This window comes from Lissotriton helveticus, chromosome 11 (genome assembly GCF_964261635.1).
Source record: "Lissotriton helveticus chromosome 11, aLisHel1.1, whole genome shotgun sequence".
NCBI lineage: Eukaryota > Metazoa > Chordata > Amphibia > Caudata > Salamandridae > Lissotriton > Lissotriton helveticus.
Genome location: NC_136072.1, coordinates 1,009,776,948 through 1,009,803,842, shown reverse-complemented (window position 1 = coordinate 1,009,803,842; position 26,895 = coordinate 1,009,776,948). Strand labels below are relative to the sequence as shown.

General features: G+C 45.5%; 1 protein-coding gene across 1 annotated transcript in view; it reads left to right on the top strand.

Moving 5' to 3' along the window:
- Positions 1-26,895, top strand: part of ISCU (iron-sulfur cluster assembly enzyme) — a 96,882-nt gene that overhangs the window by 29,696 nt on the left and 40,291 nt on the right. Inside the window, exon 3 of the mRNA XM_078667410.1 lies at positions 18,057-18,167. Coding sequence (XP_078523536.1) covers positions 18,057-18,167 — 111 coding nt within the window. The remainder of the gene's footprint in view (positions 1-18,056; positions 18,168-26,895) is intronic.

Sequence of the window (26,895 nt, the reverse complement as noted above, 5' to 3'; positions counted from 1 at the left end):
GGCGAGGCCTGCCCAGCATTGGAGGGTAAGTACTGGCTTCGTCGGCGAGTAGTTCATTCAGCTTTTTTTCTCTGCAGTGAAGGAGAACCTTCACCCCACAGTAGAAGAGAAGAATGTGGAAGAGCTAGGAGTAGTGCTGCGGCTGCGTCACTACTGCCTCTCCAGACCAGGCCTGAATTTCGGAAGCTTCTGTAGAGCTTCCTTGTTGGACCTACCAAGGAAGAAAGACCCAACTTCCAAAGAGCGAGAAGGTCCTTCTGAGGAGGAAGTGCTTGTCTCAAACGCCTTCAAAGCCCAGCCCTGGAATGGCTTGCATGTGGCAAGCCTCGATGGATACCGGCTGCCCCAGGCTTGAGCAGTCATCCTGAGCAGTTGCCTAGAAAAAGCAACACCTGGCTTGAAGACATCTGGCTCTGAGAGTCTCCGTCCCCTTGAAGCATAGACAGGGTGAGCCTGCGCCGTCCCGGTCCTCCTTATGTGCCGTGGTGCAGATACGTAACTCTCCTGTCACAAACGGGATCTCCTGCAGAATGTGACTTCAGTCCCTTTCCATCAGCTGCAGGAGGTCTCCCTTCGTCAGGAATCGTAGGATTTAAAAAAATATATATTTTTATTATATTTTCTCTTATACAACTGTAGCATGGCACACAAGTTTTCCAGAGGTTTTACTACATGATAGCAGCAATCGACACATTATTCGTGAGGACACGAGCAGTGTGGGAACGTCGGGCACAATTTGTGAGGCTGGTGTCTGTTTCGCTAATGGGTGTCATCTGAACTGCTTGGCGTTATCACAGTGGGACTGTGCCGCCCCACCCCTAACACGCCTACATTTGAAATCCTTAGTATGTCATCCATGGGCCCCATAACTTGTCAAATTCCCTCGGGCTTCCCCACGGCCTGTATGTCACTTTCTTGGCTGCTATATAGAGGTCCATCCTCCTTCTCAATTCATGCAATGTGGGGGGAGTTGGTGCCCCCAGGTGTTTTGCCAAATCCTGTCTCCCCGCCAATATTTCATATTTGCAAAAAGTGGTTTGGCCCTGAGGAGATCTATCTCTGTAGGTATTCCTAGCAGTAGGTATTTGGGGTCCATTGGTATCGGTGTGCCTAGTATGTTGCTGAGTTCCCTGATGATGGTGACCCAGTAAGCGGCTATTACCTGACAGTGCCATAGTGTGTGGAAGTTCGTTCCCCTTTCAGTGTGCCATCGAAGGTATTGAGGTGTTGCCGCCTTACCAAAACCATGTAACCGGGCCCTATCGTAATACGCCCTATGCAGCATTTTGAATTGTATCGAGTGGAGGCATGATTTTATCACCACTTCCCTGGGGTGCAGTAGGGCCGCATCCCAATCCAAATCATCAGAGGTCTCTAGTTCTCCCTCCCATTTAGCCCTGTGGCTTACTAATGTGTCTGGTTGGTTGTTGATCAAAGTCTTACCAGGTGATCGCCTTTTCTCCAGTTCCCCCCATAAGAAGCCTTCCCGGTCCATATTCAGGTATTGCTTTTGTCTCAATCTGCTCTGCCTTCCAATCGTGAGTGATTTGCAGGTAGTTATAGTACTGTATAAAGGTTAGTTCAAACTCTTTCTGAGGAAAGTTGAACAAAACAAGCCCCCCCCCTCCAGTATATCTCCTACCTTTGATATCCCCAGCATGTCCCAGTACTTGAAACCTTGCGGCTTTTCAAATTCTTTTAATCGCGTTCCAGCCCATGGTTGAGTCTCCTGCGTCACGCGATTATCCCAATGTATTCCCGTTTCCGCTTTTTTTTTCCATTCAGCAATCGTCACTTGCGTTGCTGGGAGTAACTTCTTTGTGCCTTTTTCCCCCGTACAGATTATGGGCCAAACTGAGTTTTCTCCAGTGCGTATGTGGGGTGCAGGAACCTTAGAATTGATTGATCTACCTCTTATTGTTCATGAGCTATTGTTGTTTCAGTCGCAGATAGGATTTCCTGGTGCTGTTCACTAGTGTGACGTCTACTTGACTTTGCAGTACTGGTGTTGGTGCCTCTGACATGTGGGTGATCTCACCCACAGGCATACTCTGCAATCACAGGTGATTTCTAACTCCCTGGTGCCAACCTCTCCAGCTGGAGGAACAGTGGCTATCTGGTGTTGGACACTCCTAATAAGCTGATACTACTTACCACTTTTGCCACTGGGTGGTGAAGCCTTGGGCATCACTTTTGGTATCGTGGCAGGTGTGTTTGGATGAATTCTAAGACCTGAAGCTGAAATGCGACTTGTGCATACTGAACCTAATAATACCATTATTGTCGATTGTTGGTCTTCATCTTAAAATCTCTTGGAAGTATTATGCACTCAATCTATCCAAGAAACCCAAGCACAGCCAAGCCGCCCCCCATGGGATAACATTGGCCACAGAGCGCAATGTTAACTAACGGCTCCTAATACTGAGGAGCTTTAAAACTGCTTGGAGTTGATTCTCTGACCCAGAAAATTCTTCAAACTTCATGTTTCCAGTACCCATCTCTGTTTTACTTTTTGAGCAATTCACCTATGTATAAACTAAGTAATTTTCTTTGGAAAGACGAACATTGTCTATATGATAACGCTATGATGTGTTATTGGCTGTGTCCGTTGTAAGCTAGGGCATTTTAAAGGATTCAAGCACAAGATTATCTTGGTAACTGATGCAAAGCTCATAGTTCACAAAGTACAGAGTATTCATTTTATGGTGAGTGAGGACGTTTCCAAGGAACTTGAGTAGTTGATAAATTGTGGGGTCATAGAACTGATTGATGTGTCAGATTGCATATCTCCTTTGGCCGTAGCCAGACAGGTGTGTGGCTCTGGGTGGGTGTGTGTGCCTCTGGGTGAGTGTGTGTGGCTCTGGGTGGGTGTGTGTGGCTCTGGGTGGGTGTGTGTGGCTCTGGGTGTGTGGGTGTGGCTCTGGGTGTGTGGGTGTGGCTCTGGGTGTGTGGGTGTGGCTCTGGGTGTGTGTGTGTGTGTGTGTGTGTGTGTGTGGCTCTGGGTGGCTCTGGGTGGGTGTGTGTGGCTGGCTCTGGGTGTGTGTATGTGTGGCTCTGGGTGGGTGTGTATGGCTCTGTGTGTGTGTGTGGCTCTGGGTGTGTGTGTGTGGCTCTGGGTGTGGGTGTGTGTGGGTGTGTGTGTGTGTGGCTCTGGGTGGGTGGGTGTGGCTCTGGGTGGGTGGGTGTGGCTCTGGGTGGGTGGGTGTGGCTGGCTCTGGGTGTGTGTATGTGTGGCTCTGGGTGTGTGTGTGTGGTAGTAATTGCTGTCTGCTGAGCTCGTCCATAGGGTACAATAGGTCTCACATTTGCGAGGGATTAAGCTATTGGCATTGTAAATGACAATGCCATTTATTTATGTTTAAAAAAACATAAATAAAAATAATGTCAAGAGCAATGCCAATAGCTCTAACTTTAACAAAGGCAAAACCATTGCATTGTAAATGCTTGTTAGCCCTGTGCTTTGAGTTCCAGTTTTATAAAGAAATGTATAATGGCGATTTTTATTCTTCAGGCAGACTGAAGTTTGTTTCTTAAAGAAGCTGTTTCATCAGTACTTTCTCTGGTTAGTCATTGTTGCTAAATAGTCGTGATGTTTACAAGAGGACACTGTCGTTTAGATAAGTGTTTCTTAAACCTTTTGATTTCTGTGACCCCCCCCTGCTGAATCGCTGCAGGAGGCTGGGGACACCCGCCTAAATAATTTTCCCTTTTATTTGGCCTTTTGTTGCCTTCTAATTAATATTCTTGTTATTTCCTGTAGAATAATTTACAGATGGTTTTATTGTTATAATTTCCCTTGTGCAGCAATTCTTCTTCCTTTGGGTGTTCCCTCAATCATTTTGTCCTGATGATGACCTGGTCGAAACGCTGTCTACCTTATACCCGCTGAAGAAGTGGGCTACTATAAAAACATGAGCAATGGAATTACCATAAACTATCTATCATTCCATGCACATAGATGACATTATTTCTTTTTGTCGCTTGGTTTTTGTTTAATATCTCGCGCCACCGGCACAATTCATAGAACATTGCACTTGGGACACTTTTCACGTATATTTGATGCTGCTTGAACCTTAACTTGATATATAAATATATTTTTGACATATCATGGCCATATCTTTTTTCTCTCATTTTCCTGGATTATATAATAGACTTTCTTAAATATGGTTTTAAATGTTTAATTGGATCCTTTAAATGAAACCTTTGCGACATTTGTTTTATATCAATTATATTCATTTATTTTTTAGGTTTACGGCTTACTCCTGTTGTGTATATCGCCCTCTCTTTTTGAGGAACACGCCAGTACTTCAGTTGACGCCTTCAGTCATCCATTCTTGATTCAGTTTGCTTTACTAGTGTTTCTCCCACAAATCAAGATAAACCAAATTAATTTGTAGCTTCCAGTTTCAAGCGTCTTTATATTTACGAACTCTTAACATTTTCAATTTTGCCTTAAAAAAAAAAAAGTATTTAAGTATATGTATTTGTTGAAAGTGCCCTTGTGCAGGGCACCCCAAATCTTTTAGGCCATTTTGCTGAACCCTGTTTTTGCTTGGCATAGCACTATGTGCACCTCACTCCTGCTAACTTAGTGGTAAAGTACTTGTGGTCCTCCTTTCAACATGGTAAATTAGTATACTCCTGATTATTATATTTAACTTACCTATAAGTCCAAAGCATATGGCACCACACTGTACCAAGAGCCTGTAAGTTCAATGTCACCAAAGGACAGCTGCACACCTTATGCCAACCTCAACAGTGATAGAATAAAGTATTCTCTACATCTACTACTGTAGCCTTGCTGTGCTGTTTGAAACGGAAAATTCGACCTATCAAAATAAACTCTTATGACTAGCCTAAACCTTCCTTTTAAATATGGTTTCCCCTAAGGTAGGTCTTTTTGCTGATAAGGTAGGGTGGATGTTAGTAATGGTAAGACATGTAGAAGTTTAATATTCCATGTGCCCTAACGGTGGGAAAACTGGTATTTTCACCTAGGCTGGCTGCTTCCATAGGGATATACGGAATTGCATTATAATACCTTATAATGCTAATATCAGATTGGTAACAGAGAATATTTCAAGGACTTATTTCAATAGTTTGAAATTGAATAGGATTTTGTTTAAGTTGAATTGTCTAACTATTACAGAAAATGGACTTTGGAAAGTTACCTTTGCTTGCCCAAAACATCTGGAAACTTTTCTGTAAGTATTCAACTGTCACCTGACAGCTTGATACCGCCCTTGTGATGAGGTGTTTAATGCTTCCAGGACAGGGACAATGGGCCTTTGGAGTGGGCGCTGTTGGCCTCCTCTTGGCAGTATGTCCTGGGGGGGCTGTGCCTAGACCATTGGTTTGTCGAGTGGCCTCTCCAGTCACAGGCAGATATAGCTCACACCTGGGCCTACCTCCCCTTTTGTCTTTCTTGACACCCAGGCACCAACCCCAGTAGGAGGGAGAGCTGCCCAAGAACTGGTTTAGAGTGACCAACGGGATGGGGCAGTGAGCATTAGCTTTGACGTTACAGTTCCAAATCCTGCTTGAGTGTCCCATCTTGCTGGGGTTTTACATATAACATTTGGGGCACATTTCAAAGGAGGTAGATCAAATGCTAAACACTTTGTGTTTATCCACTATCTGGTTGCTGAAAGCTCATCTTGATTTTGTTAGACTTCTTTGTCTGAGTTTGTTGGGGTGACAGGGTTACCCTGTTAAGGTTTGGGGTTATTACTTGAAATGGCTACTTACCACACTTCACTAATACCCCATTTTCAATACTTTATAAATATCCTCAAATTAGTTCATTTTCTAACCAGTCACAGACTCCTTGAGAAGGCTTCACTGACTATGTGGACCCTTTGTTAAGAACCACTTGTCTAGGTAGTACGCATCAGTCCTGTCCTTCCTTTTCACTTCCACTCAGTATGTACTCCCAAACAAATTTTAGAGCGATCCTTGCTGCAGAAGGCCCTTCTCATGCTCACGGATGTGCACTAAATAAGTCTAAGCTGAGATTTCTGGTTTGTTTTTGGAAGCCACTGCCTTACTGAGGCAATTCTGAAGGAAAGACTGTGGCTTACCCCTTTATCTGGGTTTGTGGGATGTGGCAGATTGAGCCTTTATTAGCATTTTCTGTTTCTTTTTAAAGTGCAATTTTGTTTCTGTAGCCACTGTTTTACAGTAGCATTCATTTTGGTGCAGTGGTTTTCCTTTACTCATTGTAATGTTTCGTTTTTTTGTCACATGCTCATTGTGCCACAGCCAAAGTTCTGTATCATCCGAGTCTTAGGATTTGGTTTGAATGCACCATTTCTCTGCTTGCTACGCAAGCCATATGTGTATTCCTTAAATATATGTATGTGGTATTTTCCTTAGTCCGATTAAAAACAAGTCTGAATTTGTATGTTTCTTGGATGTTAAATTGATAGTTAAAAAATTAGAAGCTGCCATTTTTAGCGAATAACCCCATGAATATTTTGCATAACCGTATCTCCGTGCTGAGGATACATTTAAAGAGATGACATTGATTATTTTGTTTTCTGGTAGAATTAGCAGATTATGCAGCAGATAATGTATTTGTCAAATGTGGCAAATTCATAACTACGTAAAAAAGCCAGGGCTGCAGAAGCGCATAATTCCAGTGTCCCCCAACGATTGCTTGTGCTCAACACATTCCAATACTTTGTAACTAATTAGCCATTCATTTATCTTTCAAAAGGTCCTCCTTGTGACGGGTTTGAAAATACTACTTGAACAGTCATACTGAACCATGTAAATATGTATGGTTGTAGGAGTAAGTTTGATATCATCTGCTTTTACCCAGCCTTGACAGATCAGGGTTAGATCTGCTAGCCACAGCGCTTGAGTGGCATGTAACGTGGTGATAGATGAGAACTACCCTAAGCTTAACACATGTAGGTTAGAGTAGTCTGTGGTCATAATGAGCAAACAGAAACATTGAACCTGCAGTGAGAACATGTTACATGAGCTGAAGTTGTAACTACATTTAATTTCAAACTGTGTTAACAAATCATATTGAAAGATTGATTTTCATTGTTTAACAGCCTATGAGATCCACGGAGGGGTCGAGGCCTGCCTCTAGAAGCAATCCAGTTAATTTAACTTATGTGTTTTTTTTTTTTAGAAAGAAAAAACAGCCACAGACTATCTGACCTACGTCTATCAGAGCACTTGGCTTGAAATAAAATATTGAAATGCAAATCCCAGTTTTAATCCATGAAGCCATGTGGCTCCTTAAAGAAACGCACCTTGAAAACCAACATGCGTTCTACTCTGTTTAGAGAGTTTGCAGCTATGTGCCTGCGCTAGCTATGTATAAAAGTGCCAGCTCTAGTGTCCGATAAACTGTCATGAGGCGTGTGATTTCTGAGCCATGTAGGTAAAAGAAAACTTGTGCGAACAGTGTAATAATAATAAGGAAAAACGTGACTGCCAGTGCTGTAATCTGAACCTGTGAAATATTGCTGCACTCTTACCCTAAACATTCACCCCTGCGCCACCTAGGCTTATGTAAGCTAATTATTCATGCCATTTTTGTTAATGAATCTGCCTATGATCAAATGAAAACAAAGCCCGATCGGCTGCGGTAGCAAAAACCTTATTGCCCATACAGCTATGGAAAACAATACATATAAAGCTACACTGGCTGTAGTAGCTGACTGGAAGAAAGGCATGCAACTGCTGTGTGCCCCCTACTGACTAAATGTATTTATCTGGAAGACCTACACATGATGGCATCTGTTAATGAAAAGAAACATCAAGGTCATCAATGAGGAGTGTGTAAAATGCCAGACGATAAAACGTACAGAAAGGAGAAGAGCGTTTGCTGAGCTAAAGTGTTAAAATGGCAAAATAGTGGCACAAATCGCAAAGAAAATGACTCTGTTGGATGAACGAAAGCATCAGTAATATTTAGGCTGTCCTGTTTTCAGTTTCTATTTTTGGTAAATTCTGGTGGGGTTTTTTCAGTGTTTTCAATATTTTAGAAAAGTTATCGGTGGTTACACATTTTCACGCCACTAAAAACAACAAAGTGTTTTTCCGGTGTTTATGGAACGTTTTGCTTTTATCATTGCTTGCTTTCTGCACTGAAAGAACATGGTATATAGACAGTGTACGTATAGTGTACATGAGGTCCAAAGAGATTTTTGCAACTTAATCTTATTGTAGTACACCATACAATACTTCTTCAGTGAGTCTTTGGTCATGTGTGCTCGCACTTTCCTTCCCATGTAAACTCTCTTGTGAAAAGGCCCTCTCAGCATTCATAGCCCCTTGGGCTGAGAACCGTCAGTCTGATGTATTAGGGGTTTTTACCCATTCTCTGTGGGTAAATGTGATGACACATATTAGGAAATATTTTTATGAAACTAGCCATTTTACCGATCAGTGAAAGAATCAAATGCAGCCAAAATATCAAATAAGTTTCATATGTCCTGATTCTCTACAGTTTATAAAATAATTAAACTAGACCTAAAACATTAAACTAAACCCTGCATTCTTAGACCAAAGGCCATAAAACTGAAAAAAGTAAAAGGAAGAAGAAACAATATTTCAGTGGCATCCCTAAAGAACAAAACTAAAGCAGAATAATGTTAGCCAGTCTTTCTTACTGCTAGCTTCTACAAAAAAGTTACATCTTATTGACCCCTTCAGTAAGAACAAAATTACTCTTTCACTTTCTTTTTCCTTTCTTTGAATGGCATTTAGTTTGTGGTGTTTTTTCAGTGTTTATATGTTTTCACTGGTGAGAGCTATTTTTCTTTCAGTGGGGTTTTATCAGTTATTATAGGTTTAAACCTAGAACCCCACAGCCTAGTAATATTTAAGCCAGTTTCATATGTCAAACGCAACAAAACGATGGACATAGTGTTCAAACTTTTCAACCACTCACAACCAGTCAAGAGATCAGGTTTAATCCATCATTCTTTTGCTCACTGTGCCAGCCCAGCTAGCCTGGCTGATTAGGGGTAATACCCCGAAACCGGTCCAAGGATGCTCGTTTCCGGTCCAGGGAAGACGTGGCTTAGCAGTTCGGGCTGGACTGTTCCCATGAGGCACAGGGTCAAGACGTATTTGCATATGGCTGTGTCTGAACTTGGGTGGCAAAGTGAGCTAAAGAATGATGATGGATTCAACCCAGATCTGTGACTGGGTGTGTGTTTGAAAAGTTTCAGCATTCCATCCATCCTTTTTTTGTGTTTGCTTTGTTCGTCCTAAGTTGGCCTTGATCAGACTGTCTCCACCACTAGTTCTAATATGTGCTTTGTTTGGGTGGGAAGTTCGATAGTTAATACCCTGCTGCTATACGTGACTCACGTGTGATGCATAGATTGTCTAATGATGCCTGTTCCACTATGGATTGGCTTACTGCACTGCTGTATCATGACTGACACTGTTGGCTTTTCTTGACCTGTGTTTTTTTTGGGAGGGAAATCAATAAATAAAAGCATAAATACTTTTTTTAGGACTATCTATGCACTTCAATTTTCTGTAGAGGTGTTTTAATTAATAACCGTCCTTGGGCAACTAGTTCCGAATGCTGGGCAAAAACATTAACTCATTAAGACTATTGAGTCATCCACTGGGAAATGTTCTTTATTTGTTTTCTACAAGCAAACCCTCTTCATAGAGGCTGTTGAAATCTGTAAATGCGGCGTAAGCCTCCTTTTCCTGTGCTCAAACAATCAACATGTGTTCAACATTACCCAGCTGTAAAGTGACGAAGGTACATGATAGCAAAATGGCTTTTATAGACTCACAGGGTGCATCAAAGTTCAAAGTACCAGTAATACCAGTCAGTCACACAGTTTGAGTTTTATCAGAGTTTCTTCCATTTGATAATTGAAAGTGGTTAAAATTTACGTCCGTCCTTGCACACAAATTTCAAAAAATTTGAAATTGGTTCCTCCGATAAAATATAGTTCGATTTGACTCTCTAAACCGTCATTATATACTTCAATTGTATCTTACATGGTACATCTATTATCATATTATAAAATAAATTTCAACTTTATTCCTCTCACAGTCCTGCTTATTATCTGGCTGTATTCAAAGATGGAACATCTAGTTTGGTAACGCCAGTTTACTGTAAGCAAGGTGGATTACCATGTTACGATTTCAAATATTGCAATACATTTTGTGGCAGGACAGATCTACTATTGACAATGACAGATGTACTATTGACAATGACAGATGTATTACCTCTCTTGAATTAGCAGACTTAACTTGCGCAAGAGACTGGTATTTTGACATTTACTACCGCCTGATGCATGTTAAAAAAAACTGCATTAGGGACACCACCTTCACTTTATTTATATTTAACATTCATGTTGATCGAGGCATCCACTTCTGAGACCCTGCGCTCGGTTTATATTTTTTTTAGTTTTTACTGTACTAACAAGCTCTGTGCCTGCTTTAACCCCTCCCATGCTCGTGACGGAACCGTTCCGTCACGAGCCTCGGGTGGGCTGTGCTGGTGACGGAACAGTTCCGTCACGGCCCGCTCGCCGCGCCTGCGCGGCGCGAATTCCGCGCCTGCGCTGGCGTTCTAATAGGCAGGCCGGTCCGTGACGGAACCGTTCCGTCACAAGCACAGCTCACCCGAGGGCCGTGACTGAGCGGTTCTGTCACAAGCACGGGACCGCCGCGCCTCCCCCTTAGCGCTGCGGCGGAATAGCCGCCGCAGCAAAGGGGTTAAGGACATAGCACTGTTTTTTTAAAGTTTTTTTACTTGAAACGGAGTGCAGCGCCTGCTTCAAAAACAACTCGCTCATTGTTAAAGTAAAAAAACGAAAGAAACCGAATGCGTTTCCTTGAAACAGCACTGCACTCACTTTTAAACTTAATCCAACCAACGTATAGGAGCACTTAGTAGGAGGAGGGGGTGAAAAGTGTAAACACTTTAATGTAGATTAGATGAAAACTTTTGAGAAGTTGCACCGTTTTTAGCTAAAAAGAGAACTTTTCTTAAGTACAGAAAGTCTTGACTTCCAAAGAGGCTTCTCCATTCTCAGTCTAGGTAGGACAGTGAAAATGGGGAATGTCTGATGCTTGCCTCCTCTGGCTGCTCCTTTCGCTGTCCAGAGGTGTGACCCTTCCACGTACGGCACTCTGACCCGAGCAACCAAGAAATCTGGGTCAGTCGGACGGAGCGATGCAAAAGGAAGCCATCGCCCCGGGCTCAGTCCCTGTTATTCCATTCTGAACTCTCGCGCGCTCTCTCTAGCGCTCTCTCGCTCCCCACCGCTCTCTCGCCCCCCCACCGCTCGCTCGCCCCCCCACCGCTCGCTCGCCCCCCCACCGCTCGCTCGCCCCCCCACCGCTCGCTCGCCCCCCACCGCTCGCTCGCCCCCCACCGCTCGCTCGCCCCCCACCGCTCGCTCGCCCCCCACCGCTCGCTCGCCCCCCACCGCTCGCTCGCCCCCCACCGCTCGCTCGCCCCCCACCGCTCGCTCGCCCCCCACCGCTCGCTCGCCCCCCACCGCTCGCTCGCCCCCCACCGCTCGCTCGCCCACCTCTCGCTCGCTCCCCACCTCTCGCTCGCTCCCCACCTCTCGCTCGCTCCCCACCTCTCGCTCGCTCCCCACCTCTCGCTCGCTCCCCACCTCTCGCTCGCTCCCCACCTCTCGCTCGCTCCCCACCTCTCGCTCGCTCCCCACCTCTCGCTCGCTCCCCACCTCTCGCTCGCTCCCCACCTCTCGCTCGCTCCCCACCGCTCGCTCGCTCCCCACCGCTCGCTCGCTCGCTCCCCACCGCTCGCTCGCTCGCTCCCTCCCCACCGCTCGCTCGCTCGCTCCCTCCCCACCGCTCGCTCGCTCGCTCCCTCCCCACCGCTCGCTCGCTCCCTCCCCACCGCTCGCTCGCTCGCTCCCTCCCCACCGCTCGCTCGCTCCCTCCCCACCGCTCGCTCGCTCGCTCCCTCCCCACCGCTCGCTCGCTCGCTCCCTCCCCACCGCTCGCTCGCTCGCTCCCCACCGCTCGCTCGCTCGCTCCCTCCCCACCGCTCGCTCGCTCCCTCCCCACCGCTCGCTCGCTCCCTCCCCACCGCTCGCTCGCTCCCTCCCCACCGCTCGCTCGCTCCCTCCCCACCGCTCGCTCGCTCCCTCCCCACCGCTCGCTCGCTCCCTCCCCACCGCTCGCTCGCTCCCTCCCCACCGCTCGCTCGCTCCCTCCCCACCGCTCGCTCGCTCCCTCCCCACCGCTCGCTCGCTCCCTCCCCACCGCTCGCTCGCTCCCTCCCCACCGCTCGCTCGCTCCCTCCCCACCGCTCGCTCGCTCCCTCCCCACCGCTCGCTCGCTCCCTCGCTCGCTCCCTCCCTCGCTCGCTCGCTCCCTCCCTCCCTCCCTCCCCACCGCTCGCTCGCTCCCTCCCCACCGCTCGCTCGCTCCCTCCCCACCGCTCGCTCGCTCCCTCCCCACCGCTCGCTCGCTCGCTCCCTCCCCACCGCTCGCTCGCTCGCTCCCTCCCCACCGCTCGCTCGCTCGCTCGCTCCCTCCCCACCGCTCGCTCGCTCGCTCGCTCCCTCCCCACCGCTCGCTCGCTCGCTCCCTCCCCACCGCTCGCTCGCTCGCTCCCTCCCCACCGCTCGCTCGCTCCCTCCCCACCGCTCGCTCGCTCCCCACCGCTCGCTCGCTCGCTCGCTCCCTCCCCACCGCTCGCTCGCTCCCTCCCCACCGCTCGCTCGCTCCCTCCCCACCGCTCGCTCGCTCGCTCCCTCCCCACCGCTCGCTCGCTCGCTCCCTCCCCACCGCTCGCTCGCTCGCTCGCTCCCTCCCCACCGCTCGCTCGCTCGCTCGCTCCCTCCCCACCGCTCGCTCGCTCGCTCCCTCCCCACCGCTCGCTCGCTCGCTCGCTCCCTCCCCACCGCTCGCTCGCTCCCTCCCCACCGCTCGCTCGCTCCCCACCGCTCGCTCGCTCGCTCGCTCCCTCCCCACCGCTCGCTCGCTCCCTCCCCACCGCTCGCTCGCTCCCTCCCCACCGCTCGCTCGCTCCCTCCCCACCGCTCGCTCGCTCCCTCCCCACTCTCTCGCTCCCTCCCTCCCCCCTCTCTCGCTCCCTCCCTCCCCCCTCTCGCTCCCTCCCCCCCTCTCGCTCGCTCCCTCCCCCCCTCTCGCTCGCTCCCTCCCCCCCCTCTCGCTCGCTCCCTCCCCCCCCTCTCGCTCGCTCCCTCCCCCCTCTCGCTCGCTCCCTCCCCCCCTCTCGCTCGCTCCCTCCCCCCCTCTCGCTCGCTCCCTCCCCCCCTCTCGCTCGCTCCCTCCCCCCCTCTCGCTCGCTCCCTCCCCCCCTCTCGCTCTCTAGGAATGTGTAAACAATGGCCTCAACCATAACTTGGAACTAACAGAAGTGTGTTTTTCCCAACTTTCGGAAGTACATTGCAGCTTCGAGCCCCCCTGCCCCCCCCCCCCCCCCCCCCCCCCCCACACACACCCCTCCTAGCACTGGCGTAACCATCCATGCGACGTAGAGATGCATGTTTTTTTTTTTTTTAATTAATTCGACACTTTAAATCCTCCTCACTTTCAGAAAGGACAATCGGTGTGCCGAGCCTTATTCTTGTGTTCTAAACCTTCTTTTTTTTTTTTTTTTTTTTTTTTTTCTCAATTTAAACTGCTCAAAAATACAGAAAACATCTCTTGGTACATGAATGAAATAACGTTCATCCTTTTAAGGTTGTTAAATCACTTGGTATAATATTTTCAGTGGCGAGTTGGGATGCTTTGTCTCTGACTGTAAATCTCTTGTGCTACATTTTGACACCCTTTCTCTTTGAAAAGATATTATCACAGCACAAGTGTCTTTAGCAAGTGGGGATTGGTGTAAGCACCACGGCTACTTAGCCCAGCTACTGTAGTACAGGAATATTTGCTAAATAGCACTGTTAGTGCCAGCTTGGTGATAAGAAGTGCCACCCTGATAGTAAGGCTTTGCCCATTATTTTTGAGTGACTTTATTGTTCTTGTACCCGTGCCCCCAAAGACTAACATTACTGTGAGGATACAGAGATTCAAATTGGCATTCTTTCATTTTTCACGCAAGCTTATGTTGCTGGGTCGCCACTGTGTAGAAAGCACGCATTTACCAGAAGGTTGCAGTTAGAAACAGAGCACCAGTTTTTCATTACATTATCTGATAGTAACAGCAACCTGGTTTGTCTCTGTTCTGCACACATCTTGTTTTTGGCATGGCACATTAATGGAACCAAATTCAAGTGTGTGCTCTTAAGATGCCATGGTTTTTGTAAATCATTTTTTTTACGCAAAACCAATTCCCACCTCTAAAGGTATTTCTGCGAAAATGACTCTCGCACCAAAAAGTGGACACCTTATTGACAAAGCGCGTTCCACAAGTATTTGAGTGTAATCAAGATACTACCAAATAATGAATGTACATGGCAACCTACTTACAGAAAACAGGCTGTTTGGTAGACATGAGTTTTAAGTAACTGGTCTAAGAGATCTTGTCAAGAAGCTGATGTTAACAACAAAGGCAAATTTTACTAAAGAGTTAGTGGTGAGACTAATCCATGTATTATAAAGGGAAACATAATCATACCAAAGTGTTGAAAGAAGAGGTGGAGCTGTAGAAGTGACAGCGAAGAGAAGCTTATGAAATTCGCTATTTTGTTAAAGATGGAAAACCTTTCATCCGTTTGGTAACAACAGTAGTTGCCTGTGCCCTATGATGCTCCTGTCATGGTTTGTGGATTCTACGTTGCTTTTTTTTGAAGTCACAAAAGGGGCAGAGCGTATTCACCGATGTTTGCCACGGTGTCTCTATTTACCAGGACTAGAGTGTGCATTTAATACCTTTATATATGAGCAATGTGTATGGCCTTACCCGCACCTTCTTTACCTTCCTCATGCAGAGACCTTGGAGCTGATTGAGAGTCGAGCGACCTGGGCAATGACGCTGCTTCCAGCATCAGCACATTAGGGCATTAAGTGCAGGAAGTAATGACACTGTTTCCAGAATCAGCGCATCAGGGCAGTGACTGCAGGAGGCAATCAAACGGATGATAGGAACTTCCTGTTAGCCATAACCTCTTGGCAGTTACTGGATAAAGGGTTGAAGATCTATGAACAGGGAACGGATTGACTGTTCATTCACAAGAAAATAGGTGAAGGAGGGCATAACCCCACAAAAAAGGGAGAATCGAACTGTGGAAAAAGGCTAAAGAGACACAAAGAAAAGCAATGAGAAAGTAGGGCCAGCTCAATCACTACGACCCCGCTTTAACCCCCTCCGTCCCCAGGGGTTCTTCTGGACAGGTAATGTAGGGGAGGGAGACATACACTGCTAAAAGGAAGAATAAGTATTTTAAGATGCAGACAAGGGGAGGTGAGCATTCTCCAGTAGTTAGCTATCTTATGCCTTGTATCTGTAATTTCTTGACGATTGGATTTGGTCTTTGCCACTGAATGCACACCCCAGCAGTCCAACTCTACCTTTGCTTAGGCTATCTGTGATAACAAACCCCTACTTTCTTCCAGCTGCCCTGGGCTAAAAAGCGCAGAATCAATTCATACAGATCTGAATGTTACTAGTGTCAGGCTGGCCCCATCAGTGATGTGGAAAATATTGTGATCCAAACTGGACTCGCTTGTATGTGCGATCTGCCCTTATCTGGCTCTCACCTTTAGAAAGTGGTCTCTGCCCATGTTGCCTGTATGTCCTTATGGGTGGCTTTCTACTTCTGGCCTTTAATATCACATTAGTGAATTCCCCAGCAGAGTTTGATAGGATTGGTACACTTTTTCGAATCATTTTTGTCAGGCTCCTTAGTGGTTCACTTTTGATGGTTCAGCATCCGGCCTGCGAGGAAACCTTGAGAAACATATATCCCCTACAACCCTCAGGGGTGGGAGGCCATACTAGCGACAGGCGTGTACTGCACAAATGATGATTATCTTACGTAGCATAAAGGTGGTATGAAAGATTATGCCTGTAACAACTCAGTCCCAGGATCATGTTCTGACTCCATTAATCTTGCTGGGGTTGCTTTCATCTGATCGAGGACCTTCTTCACATCTTTCAGTCTTTGTGTCGAGAAAAGGACCATCAGTTCTTTATGGGGCATTTCATCAACCTGACTAAATGTGGATTCATGGAATCCACGCCCTGTAACAATACATTAGGCACAAAACAAACTTTAGTTTGCCTTGAACAACGTTGGTAGAAAAATCAAATTGGTACTCGTAAGCATCCATTTAAAGTATACGAACTTGCTTTTACAAAGCTTGATACCCTGGTTTTTGGCAGTGATGTCATAAACTATGACCCAATCGAATGGTAGGTATTTTATTGATCTCTGAATGATAGAAGCCTCTGTCAGGCCTTCTGGGATTAGAGCCGGGACATTTAGGCTGCCCACAGATATCCGGAATAACAGCTTACCTTTATGATCAATCAATATCTCCAAGGCTAACAACCTACTGCCCAACACCAACGCTATCCTTTAAATGTGGAAAGGAGCTTGCAAGTCATTCCTACGGTACAGCAGTAACAGCGATTCAAATATCTCAACCGTTTACCATCAAAGATTCTCCATTGCGTTTATGACGGAACATTTTTACAAGCTCATTTGACTTTGATGAGAAGCTTTTGATCAATAAAATGTAGTTTAACCATTTGTACGGCAGCTGCAATTGTGTTCTGTATTGCCTATCGCCCCATAGGGTTGTCTTCAGGGCAGTTTCCTGCACTGTAGGTGCAGCTGAAGCATGTGGGTCCAATCTGAGGCTCAAATCATGCAAACACTCTTAGTGATTTCAAATCTAGGGTAATCAAAGAATTGTACCAAGCACTTAGCAATATTTTGTAATTTATTATGGGCATCGTGCAGTAATTGAACACCATTTTGTATAATATGCTTGTACATTCCATGCTGCATTGTTGTACATGTAATAAGTGGCAAGGTCCACTGAAATTCTGGGTTTCCCTGCATAGGCTCCTGTGAGCATTAATAGTTTGTATAGTTGATGCAAAGATACTATTAGTTTCAATCTTAATTATTGGGATGCCTTTTTAAAATTTAACTTTGAGTAAAAAAGAAATAGCAAACCACTTAGTTGGTTTACGGAAATCACTTTAAACGTTTGGCTCATTTTAATCACGCAGCTGGGAAAGATGCCCAAGTCATTTAGCACCCGAAGTATCTTATAGGGTAATGGTTATTAGTAAGAAAAGAGTTGACTTGTTTTGTGGCATCGTCTTCATACAGATTTTGAAGAGCAGGGTCGGAAAACTTTGCAATGCTATGGCAAGATTTGACTTACTGCAGCGGTACCATCACCTATGGGTTAACCAGTATGTGTATTACAGTATCGACTTATAGCCCTGCCCACTCTCCTCCCTTATTTGTCATTTTCTTGTGTCATTGTCCTTTGTAAATGCTGGCTTCTGATTAGTTAATAGGCTTTGGTAGTCCCTCCTTAGTACTGCCTTGTTTTCATTTGTAACCTCCCATGCGGGCTGGCCCTTCACTTCGTTTGTTACAGGGTACATCTTATTTAGTCTGTAGACACTACTTTCCTTAATGAGTTTCTCCTACTACAGCCACAACATGCTTTCCTGCAACTTTCAGCTCGCCATACCTGCTTTCACTTTCCAAACCGCCCGAGGCAATGGCGGCCGCTTCTTTGAAATGCAATAGATCTCACATTTACAAGAGTATGAGCTATTAGCATTGTAAATGGCAATGTATTTTATTTGTGTTAATTATCTAAACAGATAAGGCATTGTCGGGTACAATGCCAATAACTTACTCTTGCAAATGTGAGATCCATTGCATTGCAAATGCTTCTTTTAATTGTGAGTGGTGTAGGCCATTGCTCCACACTAATAAAAGAAAACCGTACAGGCCAGTGATTACACAGTTCTCGTGTGTCTTAAGCAAAATGATTACATTACAATTAATACTTGGGGGGGGGGGGGGGGGGAGTGTACATCGACATGCACAGTTATACAGAAATTGAGATCAGGTTATGTGCAAATCTAACTTTTTTTTCCTTTTGCTGTGCCTCTACAATTTTAGATTGAGGTGAACAACGATGGGAAAATTGTTAATGCCAAGTTTAAAACGTTTGGGTGTGGATCTGCAATTGCTTCAAGCTCGTTGGCTACAGAGTGGGTGAAAGGAAAAACGGTACGCTTGCTTTTACCTCTTTTCAAAGAAATCATTTGTCTATGAACCTTTATAAGTTTGTAAGTCTGTGAACCTTTGGAAACTAAGGCTGATTGTAAGATTTGATATCTTCAAACATTTGATTTGTATATAGTTGGCTGTGTTTTTAAAACTTGTAAACCAGATGCTGGGGTATAACCAAGCAGCAAACCTGTGTTTTCAGCAGAAGCGAGATCGGGTTTGAAATTTATGTTGTATAAAATTAATCCATACTGAACTGGTATATTGTTTTGTGCATTTCGTGAATGTGGGGAACTTGTTAAAAAATGCATCTTTTTTTTGTCCTGACTCTTGTCTCTACCAAGGAGTAGATTAACACAAAGGTGTAATACGTGTTTTCTGTTTTCCGGACCAACATGACGGTTTCAAACTTGCATTGCAGTTCCTGCAAAAGACCAACACAGGGCCATCCACTTAATGGTATCAGGTCATGACGCCTCTTGATATCAAAGTAAAGTTGCTAACGCGTGTGCTGCTCTCTCATATTCATGTGTTTATGTACTTTTCTTCCTATGCTGTTCTTTCACCCGTCTTCTCTCCCTTGTATTAGTTCACTCTCCGCTCGCCATGCTGCGTCACCCCCATATTATTCGGTGCTTTCATCGTTGATGTGCACGTCTACAGAATGACATGGTGGCAGTGTTATCGAGTGAATTTTAAACATTTTATTTACAGCCATCCAGCTGTGATGCTAAACAGCAGGGCTAAAAAGTAATGGCAAAACCAATAGGTCTAAAAGGTGCGACCTATTGGGTTTGCCAATGTCCCCTCTAAAGCTGCAGCAATGCACAGAAATTATTAAGAACCAAAGTCTAGAGCAGAGAGTAGGTTTGGTTGTCCTGTATAGGATTCCTCATATATCCAATCGGTATGAAACTCTAAAGGTGACGGAGTGTATAAGTAGGGCTTGGTAAAATCGCATAATTTCTCTTCTCACAAAATGTAGTGAAATTCCATGAAAATCGCACTTCATACATTTGTGGCAACATGTAATTAGATAGTATCTGAAGTCACTTTTTTGTTTTTTACTGTTTGCACACGCTTTGCGTAAAAAGTAGAGACAAATTGAGTAATTGTCTCTTGGTGAGAAATTTCCTGGGTGAACCAGTCTTCCACTTTTTTTTTTCTTAATAGTATGAGATGCACATTCACGTAAAATGTATGTGAAATTACAATGTATAATTTAAATAAATGTATCAAATTTTACGTCATTCAAAATGAAGAATTACCCAACTTCTCCCAGGTCCACTTAGAGGGTCCATCAACCTCTGTGTTAAATGTAGGCTGCAGCTTGATGTGTTGGGGAAGAAAGTGGAGGTTGTTTCTGCAGTGAAGTGACAAATTACACCACACGCCGAAAATGGAGGCAATCCGAAGTAGAAAGAAGCTGAGCTTTGAGTACAACTTTCAGAAAATTGAATCCAGCACCTTGATGGATACTACTGACTTTTCCCCCCACTCTTTTAGAACAAGATTTACCAAAAAATGATTACAGCAAGGAGCAGTGCCATTCTCGTTCAAACATATGACTGCACTGTTCCTACTTAAAATTCCTTCTAGTGCCCCTTGGCACCAAGCAGCTATCTAAAGGTCTTTGAATTTATAACTGTGGGTAAACTCACTGTGAAATAGGTTGCACCACCGCTGTAAAAATATGTTGGCTAGTACAATTTGTTGATTGCTTTATTGGACTTTACAAACAACATCATCCAGGAAATTCTAGACCTAGGACGTTCAGCCATTTAAAAAAAAAACTTTATTGAAGTTTTAATGTAATACAAACACGAGACTGAATCATGTAGCATGACCTTAACAGTGTTGCATATGAATTGTATAGCATTTTTTTTTTCCAGCATCACCAGAGTGTTGGGTACATGGCATTTGTTTGCAAGAGTCCTTCCGCCACCCACCCACCTTGAACTATACAACACTGCACTCTTTGTCGAACGTCAATAATATGTTAGACACGAGATCCCCTAGACAATTAGATCAATCTCATGTGGACCCTAATTTTCAACTTCCTTAAGTGTAACAACTTTCCCCATCGTTTCAATATATGTTTTATACAATGGCCAAAAGTTCTTAGGTCGATTACGTGGTGGTAGGAGATCACTGAAATTTCCTGTTTGCATACTGCAGAACTACATATCTCTCGACCACTGTGCAATCGTAGGGGTCGGACCTCGTAGCCAACACATTGCCACTTTATGCCTAACTAACAGGAGCCCAATATCCACCAGTCTACGAACTCCTTTAGGTATCAATTTGGAGTACCCCAGTAGCGCCAATGCCAGTTCCTTAAGAATTAAGTCCCAACATTTTTCTATCTCGGACATAGCCATGCAAGGTGTATAAATTTAGATCTCTGTTCATTACATCTGTCACATTCAGCCCCATCTCGGAGTTCATATCTACAGAGTTTCTCCGGGGTATAGTATACCCTATTTAAGTATTTGAAGTGAATGAGTCTGTGCCTACCATTCAATGATATGCGTTTTGTACTAGTGCAGCAGTAGGCCCACATAACGTCATCTATCTCCCTGCCCAAATCTCTCTGCCACGCTAATCGAGCTTTAGTGTAGTGGTTTTCCCTATAGTCCATGGACAGCTTATAAATCTTTGAGACTATTCGCTGCGGTGATGCAGCCTTGATAACAAAGGATAAGGAGAATAACTCCGGCGGTTCCGCTAAGTCACCACCCAGGATCTGCACTAATGCTTGCCTTGTTCTGTGGAACTGATATTTAGTAAGGTAAGTTGCGACCATTTCTCCCGTTACCTACTCCTCCCAGCTCTTCACTGTGCCCCCTCCAAATAAGTCTCCAACAGTCCGAACACCTATAGAATTGAGCACTCTTATAACTCCTTTCTCCCTGCAGAGGGAGCCAATGACACCATTCTAACAAAGCGTACGGGGAAAACAATATAGCTCCCGCCTGCAACTTCCGGAGATGGTGCCAAGCATGCGTCATTCATTCACCGAGTCTTGTATCCCAGTTCTGTGATCTGGGGATAAAAACATCAAAACTGGCATGGGCAGGGGTGAGGCCACCACTTTCTGAATACACAAGTGTAGGGTACGTTTAGCCATTTTTGCCTGTAGCCTTTGACATATTCGATAACCTTGTTGTGCTGGCTAGGCTTATGGAGCAGGAATAAGAAGCCAGTAAAATGGTTTAAATTCTTGACTATTTGATGCACAGTCATTAAAATAGGCTCTCTTTTGCTGCTATCAAGTACTTTAGGTGTCTACCCTCTTGATGTATCTTCACAGTAGCTACACACATGCCCTATTTCACCAACTGAATGTGTTACAATGTCACAACCTATACAAATAACGCCCAGATCCCTGTTGCTCAAGATAGGGCAGATGAACACTTTTAGTGCTGCCTCAAAGACTTCTTGGTTTCAGGAAGATCTACTGCAACATAAGTAAGAAACTTGAAATTCATATTCCATGGCCCTAACCCAACTTATAACTTCCTGAATGGATCAAGTAATCACACCTATTAATAAAAAGGTTAAAGGAAAAGAGACATAAATGATGGATGGAATGTAGAACAAGTCAAATATTCACCCCCAGTCAAGAGATCTGGGTTAAAAATATCGTTCTTTTGGTCACCATCCCACCCCAGTTTAAACCCTGCCATATGCAAATCAGTCTTGACCCTGCTCCTCATGGGAACAGTCTAGCCTGAACTGCCAAGTCCTCACTGGACCAGAAACGAGCATCTTTGGACCGGTTTCAGGGTATCACCCCTCATCAGCCAGGTTAACTTGAATCCATTGGCACTGTGAGTCCAGTACCAATGTCGGGACGCTTGTTTCCGGTCTAGGGAAGGCCTGGCCTGGCAGTTCGAGCTGGACTGTTCCCATGGGGAGCAGGGTCAAGACTGATTTGCATATGGCTGGGCTGCAACTGGAATTGCATGGGGAGCAGAGTTAGGACAAACTCTCTGTACTGGGGTGAATGTTTGACCTTGTTCCAGCATTCTGTCCATCAATTTTTCTTTTTGCGTTAAAAAGGTTAAAACCTTGTGTTCAGGATGGATAGGGAAATTGTCAATACTACAGTTCTCAATATATTCTTTTGTCGCTTACTTTGTAATTCACTGTTCGAGGCATATGGGCTGCAGATGGTACATTTATGAATAGATCGCCATCTGGTGTTGGGCTCAGATGATTGCACTTGTTTTTCTCTTGGAGAAGTCTTTGTCGTCACGGGATCGATGACTCCTCCTCTGGGTGTTAGTGCGCATGGGCATCGGCTCCATCCTTAGATTGTTTTTTTCCGCCATCGGGTTCGGATGAGGATCGAAGCGCTCCGGATCGACTTCGACAAAAAGTTATATTCGGCGTGTATTCCCTTTCCAATTCGATGGTATTGTTATCGAACGCGACTACACTTCCATTTCGACGCATTTCGACGTCAACAACAAGATTTCCAACTGCTACGTCGACGAGACCAGGAGGCCCATCTCGACGTAGTCCAGCCCGGAGTCCATGGAAAGGACTCCATTCAAAAAATGTCCAACGTGTGGTGCTAAGTTTCCACACAAGGACCTACACGAGGTGTGCAACCTCTGCTTGTCCCCTGAACACAAATCCAGGGACTGTGAAGCCTGTGCGGCATTCTCCTCCAAGTCGACGATTAGAAACAGTCGAGCCCGAAGACACGAGGTATCGAGAATGCAGTCACAGGCAATCCCGGAGCTGTTCGTGGACCAGCACCCCGAAGAGGAGGAGGAAGAAGAGGAGGACGAGGCGGGGTCAGAAGCGGACGAGTCCGACGTCGAGGAAATCGACGTTCAACAAACCGTGAGTGACGACGTCCCTTTACCAAAGAACCGACCCCGCACGGTGTCGACCCCGCCTTCGAGCCCGGTCAGACAACTGAAAAAAGTTTCAGACACCCCGCCTTCGGGCCCGGCAACGAAACTGAAACCGAAACACTCGGTCTCCCACCATGGTGGATCTGAAAAACGGCCCACCTCGACATCGATGCCGAAGCTCCATACAAAGGAAAGCTCGAAGTCGAAACAGTCCATACCGAAACACGCTTCGACGTCGAAGACATCCTCGACACCGAAGACATCCTCGATACCGAAAATATCGGATTCGAATAAACTTTCGGTGCCGAAAACACAAATGGACAGTCAGAAGAAAAAGCACCTTTCGGAACCAAAAACTTCGGTACCGACACAGGAGCATCAAACAGATCCCAAACAAAAGACTTTGTTTATTGATCCACAAACTGGCAACGTAGTGACAGAACTACCTAAAAAGAGGAAGAATGAACAGTTGGACGACAACTCCTCCTCCTAAGAAGAGAACAATGGGGACGAATAAAACTCCTCCCCTTTCTCCACAACCTACAGACACACCCTCTTCTCCTCTTCCTCACACTCGGCCAACTACTTTTTTCACACCACGCCCATCTACACCTATCACAGATGTAGAAAGTGACACAGGAGAGGAAGAACATCCTAGGGTTGATGAGGACACGGTCCCAGAGGATGCAGACCCATGGGAAGACTATAATGTAGTGTCAGATAATGATAACGACCCTGAACTGTATCCCTCAAAACCTTCACCACCTGATGATAATACAGGTTTTGCACAACTAATTATTAGGGCAGCAAAATACCACAAGGTAGAACTACATGCAGAACCTCACATAGAGGATTTCCTGTTAGAAACACTACCTGCTGCACAAAGAACATCAGGAACACTACCAATGCTTAAGGGTCTCCTCAATCACACATCAGAAATATTCAAAGACCCGGTGAGGGCTAGGGTACTAAACCCAAGAATTGATAAAAAATATAAGGCAGCTCCAAAAGACCCAATATTTAATCAAGGGACAAATTCCTCTGGACTCACTAGTGGTCACAAACGCTCGTAAGAGAGCAAACTCTTTAACTACAGGACAAGCTCCGCCTCCTGACAAAGATTCCAAGTTAAAAGATGCCTCCGGCAAGAGAGTAGCATCCCAAGCGGCAAACAGCTGGCGCATAGCTAATATGCAAGCGCTACTTGCACGGTATGACAGAGCCCATTATGATGAATTAGAAAAACTCATCATGCATCTCCCTAAAGAACATCAAAAGAAGGCAGATCAACTCATACAAGAGGGAAAGATAATAACTAATACTTCCATAAAGTGCGCCCTAGACGCAGCAGACACTGCAGCAAGATCCAAAAACAAGCATCATGCTAAGAAGACATGCATGGCTCAGAGTTTCAGGGTTCAAACAAGAGGTACAAACATCATTATTGAACCAACCTTTTGATGAGAAAACACTTTTCGGCTCAGGAACAGATGAGGCCTTAGAAAAGATAAAAAAAGATACGGAAACGGCTAAATCAATGGGAGCATTGCAACAGCCAACTCAAAGAGGTTCCTTTCGTAGGTCCACCTATAGAGGAGGATCCAAAAATACAGGCACAAGCCAGCAACCAACCTCTTTTACACCAACATCACCCAGAGGTAATTCTAGAGGCAATTAGAGGTAACAACAACGAGCGTAGAGGTCGCGGAAACAACAACAACCGCAACTCTCCAACCCCAAAGCAGTGACTTCATACAGCTCCCCCCAGACCATATAACACTGGTCGGGGGACTCCTATCACAGTTCCTACCTGTCTGGGAAAACATCACATCAGACAGGTGGGTGAGACAAATTATCCAACATGGTTATTGCCTGGAACTCACAGCTACCCCACCAAACATCCCCCCCCCCAAACAGCGTCCAATGAGACAAGATCACCTAACACTGTTAAAACAAGAAGTACTATCCCTGCTAGAAAAGCATGCCATAGAGAAGGTTCCACAACACCAACAAGGAACAGGAGTATACTCCCTATACTTCCTAATCCCCAAAAAAGACGGGTCTCTAAGGCCAATACTAGACCTCAGACCTCTCAATGCATACATAAATTCGGAACATTTCCACATGGTCACGCTCCAACAAGTACTTCCTTTACTGAAGAAAGGGGACTTTCTTTCTACACTGGATCTAAAAGACGCTTACTTTCATATCCCTATTCACAAAGCCCACAGGAAATACCTCAGGTTTGTGGTAGAAGGACAACATTATCAGCTCAAAGTCCTTCCGTTTGGGGTCACAACGGCACCAAGGGTGTTCACAAAATGCCTAGCAGTGGTTGCAGCTCACCTAAGAAGACCACAAATACATGTTTTCCCTTACTTGGACGACTGGCTAATAAAGGCCAAGTCACAACAAGAATGTCTTCAGAACACACAAAAGACAATTCAGCTGCTGCACCAGCTAGGGTTTACGGTGAACAACACAAAGTCCCACCTGCAACCAAGCAAGGTTCAACAATATCTAGGGGCTACTATAGACACAGAAAAAGCCAAAGTATACCCCAATCCAGTCCGGATCCAAACAATGCTTACAGTCATTCAAAAATTTCAACCACAACACTCGCTAACAGCGCGAGTGTTCATGCAGCTATTAGGGATGATGTCATCATGCATACTGCTAATACCATATGCCAAACTACAAATGCGTCCGCTGCAAGAATGCTTAGCGACACAGTGGAATCAGGCTCAAGGACAGATTACGGATCTGGTGTTGGTAGACTACCGCACACACCGCTCTCTGAAGTGGTGGAATACAACAAACATTGCCAAGGGGCGGTCGTTCCTAGAACAAATTCCACAGGTGATAATAACAGCGGATGCATCGCTCACCGGATGGGGAGCGCATATGGAGAAATATACAGTACAAGGAAGATGGAATGTGCAGGAAAAAAGACTGCACATCAATCATCTGGCACTACTAGCAGTGTTTCTAGCATTGAAAGCTTTTCAAATGCACGTTATCAATGAAGCAGTCCTGATCAGAACAGACAACATGACAGCAATGTATTGTATTCAAAAACAGGGGGGGATGCACTCTCTCCAACTATCCAGACTAGCGCAGGAAATCTGGAGATGGGCTGTTCCTCAAAACATCTATCTATTAGCCGAACACCTACCAGGAGTTCAAAATCAGATAGCAGACATCTTAAGCAGACAATCGGAACAAATACACGAATGGGAACTGCACCACCAAATACTGCAGCCATTCTTCTAAAGATGGGGCCAACCAGAGATAGATCTCTTTGCCACTCATCAGAATGCAAAATGCCAAAGCTTCGCATCCAGGTACCCACACCACCTGTCACAGGGCAATGCGTTATGGATAAATTGGTCCAACAAATTTGCATACGCTTTTCCCCCTCTCCCACTAATCCCATTAGTGGTCCGAAAGCTGCAACAACACTCCATGACCATGATACTAGTAGCACCCATGTGGGCACGACAGCCGTGGTTCACCACGCTCCTGCAACTCTCACAGGTGCCACACCAAAAGCTAAGAATTTCACCCATGCACCTTACACAGAACCATGGAGAAATAATGCACCCAGATCCCAAACAACTGAACCTAGCGATCTGGCTCCTGAAGTCTTAGAATTTGGATACTTAGATCTACCCCCAAACTGTATGGAGATCATTAAGCAGGCGAGACGTCCCACCACCAGAGCATGCTACGCAGCGAAGTGGAAAAGGTTTGCTGTATACTGCACCAGTAATAACATCAACCCTCTGGACGTATCAACAAAAGATATTATTTGCTATTTACTACACTTACAGCAATGTAATCTTGCGTACACATCT